This window comes from Aegilops tauschii, chromosome 7 (genome assembly GCF_002575655.3).
Source record: "Aegilops tauschii subsp. strangulata cultivar AL8/78 chromosome 7, Aet v6.0, whole genome shotgun sequence".
NCBI lineage: Eukaryota > Viridiplantae > Streptophyta > Magnoliopsida > Poales > Poaceae > Aegilops > Aegilops tauschii.
Window position 1 is genome coordinate 135565685 of NC_053041.3, and position 7195 is coordinate 135572879.

At 44.6% G+C, this 7195-nt stretch overlaps 1 protein-coding gene across 1 annotated transcript; it reads left to right on the forward strand.

The window, feature by feature from the left end:
* The first annotated feature begins 1605 nt into the window (after positions 1-1605).
* On the forward strand, positions 1606-3434 carry LOC109766361 (uncharacterized). Its single transcript, XM_020325133.4, has one exon. It carries the CDS (start codon positions 1978-1980, stop codon positions 3205-3207), a length of 1230 nt encoding a protein of 409 aa, XP_020180722.1. The 5' UTR covers positions 1606-1977; the 3' UTR covers positions 3208-3434.
* The last annotated feature ends 3761 nt before the right edge of the window (positions 3435-7195 follow it).

Consider the following 7195-nt stretch of genomic DNA (forward strand, 5'->3'; position numbering starts at 1 on the left):
CGTGTCCGGGGGAATGTTTTGTGCACATCAATAGATAAATAAATAAATAAAATAAGGATGGATGAGGATGACCGAAAGCACGCGAGATTCCGGTGAAGCAGGAAATGAAAATTACGCTGCCACACCAGGTGGACTTTTTTCTATTAACAAAGTGACAAGTTCAGAACTCTTCAATCTGCTTCAGTTGTCAACAATCCAAAATCTGCCTCTGAATTTCGTGATCTGGTTCTCTCAGAGAAGTTCTCTCTCTGCCTCTCTGGCCTGAGCTCACAAGCCAAACAGTTGACCTCTACACCTTCCGTTTCAACGAACATCACCAAAGCAGACGCAACATGTCACCGAGATCAGCATGCATCCTCCGAGATAACATGAAACTGATGCCAATAACGTGTGAGATCGAGCATGCGTCAGCGTTACCAGTAGCCGCGTGAAGTCTACCGGAGCCTTACATCTGCGCACGAGCACCTTCGATGAGAATTCAGATGGTGGCCATCTGTTTCCTCCCGGATCTTAGTTTATTGCCCGGCAATGCGTGTCATCATCCATGATGCCTTTTGGAAGAGCATGGATCGGTCCATCCAAATCACATTACCGAAACAATTTTCTTATTGGTCGCGAGGACCGATCGCTGTCAGCAGGCTTCCATTTATCTTGTCAGGACTCATGACCAAGCGCAAGAACGCGCACTCGACTGGCATGAATTTTTGGCATATCCATCTCTTCTTGGAATCAACAATTACCCCCTCTCACTCACAATATAAGGCAGCGCAGAACTTTGACGCGGTCTTCGAATTAACAACATCAACATTTTTTCTGTAAAGAGGTTGTTTTCAAAGAAACTAATTATGTAGTAGTATAAAATATGGACCTATATCCTGATAAATAAGCAACATCTTTTTTTTGCGAATAAAATAAGCAACATCTTTTTTTTTGAGGGATAAATAAAATAAGCAACATCTGTAGAGATGCTCACACATAAAAATGTCTGACTGGCACAAATGCTAAAACTGCCTACATGTGATGAATTGGGAGTGGAAAAGGTGAGGTAATTATTTCTGTATAGATGGTCAAACACAAATTATGTCTGGCTGTCACAAATGCTAAAAACGCCAGGCACAAATGCGAAAACTTTTTATGCTAATCACTTGCTTGTTTTATCGAATTTCCACGTTCCCGTCTCGAAACATGCTAGGTTTTGTTGAGGCAATTATAGTGTATGTTTATGTGATAGTATAAAATTAGTGTCATTACATGCCTATTCCAAAGTACTACTTATTTATAGTTATGATTTTTGTATCACAAAGTTACACATTACTAGTAGATTAATCATTGATAAAAAAAAACTTGTCCTGACAAAACTTAATACGGAATTTTTCTAGATGGAATATGGAATGTATTTTGAAATGAAAGAAATACATGGAACCTTTGTCAATACTCTCACCTCCCTTCCAAAATAAACAATGTTTTATATTATCTTTTTCGCACCGCACATCCTATTCCATTGAGACTCTTGCTTTATTAAAGCAGGCCTGAAAAGCCTATTCTCTAAAAAAAAGTGTCATACTATTTTATACAGGCACACAGAGTCAACAAGATGCAATTTTGATAGCTAATTTCCATGCATATATATTAGTAGAAATGGTTAAAAATTACATGATTTTTCAAATGTTTCATGATACTCTAAATACATGTCGTCCATTTGAATACATCTAATAATTTTTCGCACACAATATCATCTAGGAGTAGAATTCAGCCAGAATATTCCACTCAAAAAATAAATAATGCAGGCAGTATATTTTTTTATTTTTTTTGAAGATTTAAAAGTGGGCCTTCCATTTCTCCATCACTGTTCGTTCAGCTCCCCTGTTCTCTCCTTCCTCGCGGCTTCCCACGCTTTTCCCTCCATCTCCACGACTCTTAAAAACCCATCGCCACCACGAGCTCCCCGTCCGTCCCCAAGAAGCTAGACTCAAGAAAATGGAGGTCATGACGCGTCCCGCCTCGCCGGCGCCGCACCGGGACCTCCGGCTCGACAGCGCGGCCGCGAGCCCGTACGCCACGGCGCCGTCCAGCCCGCGCGGCCGCCCGTTCGGCTCCGTCGAGGGAGCGGCCGCGGTGGCGAAGGGCAGCCCGTTCCTGACGGCGCCGTCGTCGCCGAACCCGTTCGACCTCCTGCCGCCGGTCACCCCGCGCCTCGCCGGCGCCAACCCCTTCGACCTCTTCCAGCACTTCACCAGCGCGCCCGCCAGCCCCCGGCGCGCCGCGGCCATCTACGCGCACTTCGCCGAGGGGGACCGCGACGGCGGTGAGGAGGAGGAGGAGGACGACGGCGACGAGGGATTTCATCCGCGGTCGTCGTACTCCACCACCGCGTCGGCCGTGCCGTTCGACTGGGAGGAGAGGCCCGGGACGCCCAAGGCCGGGATGGGCGGCGAGGCGGCGGCGTGGGACACGGACTTCGAGTTCGGCACCGTCGTCGACAAGACCGCGCCGGCGGAGAGCCTGACGACCGCCGACGAGCTCTTCGAGAAGGGGAGAATCCGGCCGCTGAAGCCTCTGCTGAAGACCGCCGACGAGGGAAAGATCAGGCCGCTGAAGCCGCCGCCCGGCCTGCTCGACGGCGGGAGCGTCGGGTCATCGCCGCGGTCGCCGATCGCGAAAGGCGCCCTGAGGTCGCCCCGGCGGCGGAGCAGGGTCGGCTCCGGCACGGACTTCGACCCGTTCGCAGCGGCACTCCTGGAGGCGACCAAGGCGCCCTCGCCCTCCCCGCTCGGCGGCAAAAACACCACCGCCGTCGCGTCAGGCTCGCCGCCCAAGAAAGCCGACCCGTTCGCCGCGCGTCCAACCTCCAGGAGCGCCGGGTGGAGGAGGTGGAGACTCAGCGACCTCCTCCTGTTCCGGAGCTCGTCGGAAGGCGGCCGGATCAGCAAGGACCCGCTCCCCAAGTGCCCGCCGGCGCAGCAGCCCGACGCGCCCCTCAAGAAGGCAAACGCACCACCGCCGACGGCGGCGGCCAAGTTCAACGCCAGAGCCGTCAGCATGGACAAGCTCAAGAAGCAGGGCGGCGACAAGAGCGGCGCGGCGGCCGCGGCGGAGGGCATCGTCGGGTGCGCGCGGCTGAGCCCGCTGCAGCGGTTCGCCAGGGGGCTCGGCGGGCACTCGTGGCACCACGGCCGCGGCATGGCGGCGCAGGGGACCAAAGGGTAGAGGAGGGATCCATCATCCATGGCGTTAGCCGCCATTTTCACTCGCTCTGTTCATAGAAGAAGAGGTGGCGCCTTTTTTCCTTTTCGTTTTTTTTTAAATCGAACTTCGTTTTGAAACCATTCACCATGGACAATGTTCTTGGTCTCGGTCTTCTCCCCTTTGTGGAGCATGATTGTACTCTGTCATCATATACGTGTACACATAATAGAGTGGAAGAGATTATGAAAGTGTGAAATTGTTAGTAATACTTTTGGTTCTAATTGTTTTTTAAGGACTTTTGGTTCTAATTGTTTTTTAAGGACTTTTGGGTCTAATTGTTTTGTTTGATCGAGCATCCAAAATGTGCGTCGTTTTCTAGCAGAAGGAAAAGACGACGGCTCTTCGGTGAAGCTTGTTCGCTCATCTATGGTTTAGTTAGATTCTGTCTCCACAACATGATTGCCGGCCAGTAGTAGTTTGTAATGTGCTTTTCTTTTGACAAAACATAAGAATATGAATGAGTATGGCTATTATTTGTCCATAGATTGTTGCTGGGTTCCGTTTTTCTTTTCTTTTGTATTTTTGAATCCTAACAGAAATGGACATGTCCAACTTAATGTACAGCAGAGGCATTTGTTTCTCTATGAGGATGGTCATGCTTCTATTCGTTTCCTGCAAAACGAAAATTGCTTCTCTTCGTTTTTCACTATGCATTCTAGACTACCACCATTGATACTGCAGTGTGTGTGAGAATCAGACATATGTGCTCTTTTCTCCACTTCCGTTCTTTCTAAAAGCAAACTTCCACCAAAATTCCCTCCCTTTATATCCCTAACAAAAGAAATGATGTCCAGCGGTACTTAGTGGCGGAATTTAGCATTGTATATCAAAGTGGATGGTGGCTTCTAGCCTTACATTGTGGCCTCATAACCCCCATTTGCAGTGCATATTATGCTGGAAATCCACCACTTGTCTTCTTTGAAAGCGACTACACCAATTGAAACATAACCTTAAAAGGTCTATTCTAAATATTATAGTACTTAGTTTGACTTGAATTATGAACTACAAAAGCGTTCTTTTTTTTTTGACTCGGCACTTTAGGGAAAACCCCCACAGCCATCTCAATTTATTCAAAACTTATACAGTATGTACAAAGGTTGCCAAGAGTAACCTAGAAGGCAAAGGAAAGAGCTTACCTTTCTAAAATTGCTTAGAGTAAACCCTATTGCATGTGCTCCAAGAATTTGTTTGCCTAGTGGTTCTTTTCTAGTAATGCTTAATTTAGATATGGGATGGGACACATATGCTTCTTGCTATCTTTTGGTTCCTATCATTTTCCTGCTCCGGTGCTCTTACCTTTCACTGTGTTTTTCTATTCCTTTTTGGCCCTTACTTTATGTAAATCGAGTCGCTCTTACTTGTGGGGTTTTTCATTTTGCTTTCTATGTGCGTAGCAGAGTTTTATACTTTCTAATTTTAAAAGGTTGGAGTTCCTTTTAGCCCTAAATTGAAATGACGATTATTTGGTTTTGTTTTCAAAGTACCATCAATATGTTTTACTAGAGGACCAATTTCAACTCCAAGGGTGAACAGATAATGGGACATGGGTTCCTCCTCGGCGATCGACCCTTTGTTTAATATTCATATCCCATTTGAAGGGTGTTTGCAGCCTACCGAGGAACATGCTTTCATAACATGGTTGATTTTATAAGCTAAAAAAACAGCAATGTTTTTGGTGCAATCTCAATCCTCGAGATCATGAAGGTTGTTGTCTATAGTCACCTACATCTTGTTGATGATGATCGGTGTGGGATCTCCTCAGGGCAAGTGTTTGGCATTGGTCGATGAAGATGCCTTCTTGATACACGTGTGGTCATTTTGGCATTCCTGACACGTCTCCAAGGGTCTATTTTATAGTCCTTAAGTTTAATTAAATCGGGTTGTTCTTATTCATTTTTCTAAGAAAAGACACCCAAAGGAGAGTGCGGCGTTTCTGCTCCCGAGCTCATCTGCACCCCCACCCCCCTCCCCCGATGAAAAAAATCAAAACAAATACTAAAAAAATTCCAATTTTTTTGTGCGGTAGATAAGTTTATGCGTGAGCTGCACTCCAAGTTTCAACTCATTTGGACATCCGAGCAACTCTCAGCAAAAAAGACAAATTCAGGGTCTGTAAAAAAGTCTACTGTTCACACACTGTTCTGAACTGATTTGTTTTTTTTCTGAGAGCAGCTCAGATGTCCAAATAAGTTGAAATTTGAAGCGAACCTCACGCACAAAATTGTCTATCACACAAAAAATTGGAATTTTTTGAAAAAAATTTAGTATTTGTTTTGAATTTTTTTCTGACCAGGTGCAGATGAGTCTGGGCACCGAATTGGGTTTTCGCCCAAAGGACATCTTACAACAGAATATAATAAAAAAAAATAGTACACGGTAGAATGGAGAAACAATAAGACACAAAAACGGCCAATAAAAATAAAATTACATCGAAAACCATATTCACCGGTGTTTCTTCGATTGTAGGCCGTTCACAGTTGTTTGGAAAATGAACTAAACCAGCAGTAAGGAAGAAGGAACATGCCAACACTCTTGTCATACTAGGCTTTAAAAACCGCAACAGACACTTGCTGTTGAGACGAGATCTAATAACCAATGAGGGAATATAGAATGGGACATCACCCCACGCAACACATGCTTGCAATTCTTAGCTATTCATGTTTTTTCTCATCTTGTTATTTTAGTGCAAAGCATGGTTCTATGTTAAAAGCCAGTTGGATATGCTTTTTGTCTTGACTTGAAGTATTTTGTTTTGGTGGGATTGAGGTATTGTTCCCCTAAAAAAAGTACTGTTTATTGTTGCTTGGGCTTACGTTCAAAGTATCAAGCGGGAACCCCCTTTCATCACCGAACAAAAGTGAGGAACAAATAAGAACAAAGAGTTAGTATCAATTGGATTACATGCTCGTCTGAACACCTTTTTCATATTTGGGAGGACTAACAACCGCAGCTAGCAAAATCAAACCATATACCGACGCTATCGTTTTCCTTTGCATTTTTGAATCCTAACAGAAATGGACACTCCCAACTTACAATATATAGCAGAGGCATTTGTTTTTCTATGAAGATGGTGATGCTTCTATTTGTTTCCTGCAAAAACAAAAAATGCTTCTATTCGTTATTCACTATGCCTTCTAGACTACCACCATTGATACTCGAGTGTTTATGAGAAGAATAAAACTATGTGCACTTTTCTCCGCTTCCGTTCTTTCTAAAGGAATTTCCACCGAAATTCCCATCCTTTATATCCCCAACAAAAGGAGTGATGTCTAGCAGTATTTTGTGGCCAAATTTAGCATGATATATCAAAGTGGGTGGTGGCCTCTAGCCTCACGTTGTGGCCCCATAACCCTGATTTGCGGTGCATATTATGTTGGAAATGCACCACTTTTCTTCTTTGAAAGGGACTACTAACTGAAACATAGATTTAAAAGGTCTATTCCAAAAATTGTTGTGCTTAGGTCGACTTGAATTATGAACTACCAAAACGTTCTAAATTGCTTAGAGTAAACCCTATTGCATCACCAGGACTAGAAAAGAACCATAATGTGAAAGATAAGAGCATCACCGGGAAAATGACCAGCACAAAACAAAATTCCATCGAAAATCATACTGGTCGGTGTTCCTTTCGATTGTAGCCGCCCACGGGAGTTTGAAAAATGCACTGAACAAGCAGTAAGGAAAAGGACACCTACCAACGCTCTCGTCAAACTAGGCTTTGAAAACCGCAATAATCACTCACCGCTAAAAATGAGATCTAATAATTGCTGAAGAAATATCGGTTGGGAACCTACGCAACACAGGCTTGCAATTCTTCGATGTTCATGTTCTTTTTTGTGTACAAAGCATGGTTCTATGTTAAAAGCAAGTTGGATATGCTTTTAGTCTTTTCACTTGAAAACTTATCTTTTGGCAGGACTGAAGTTATTGTTGCTTAGGGTTATGTTCA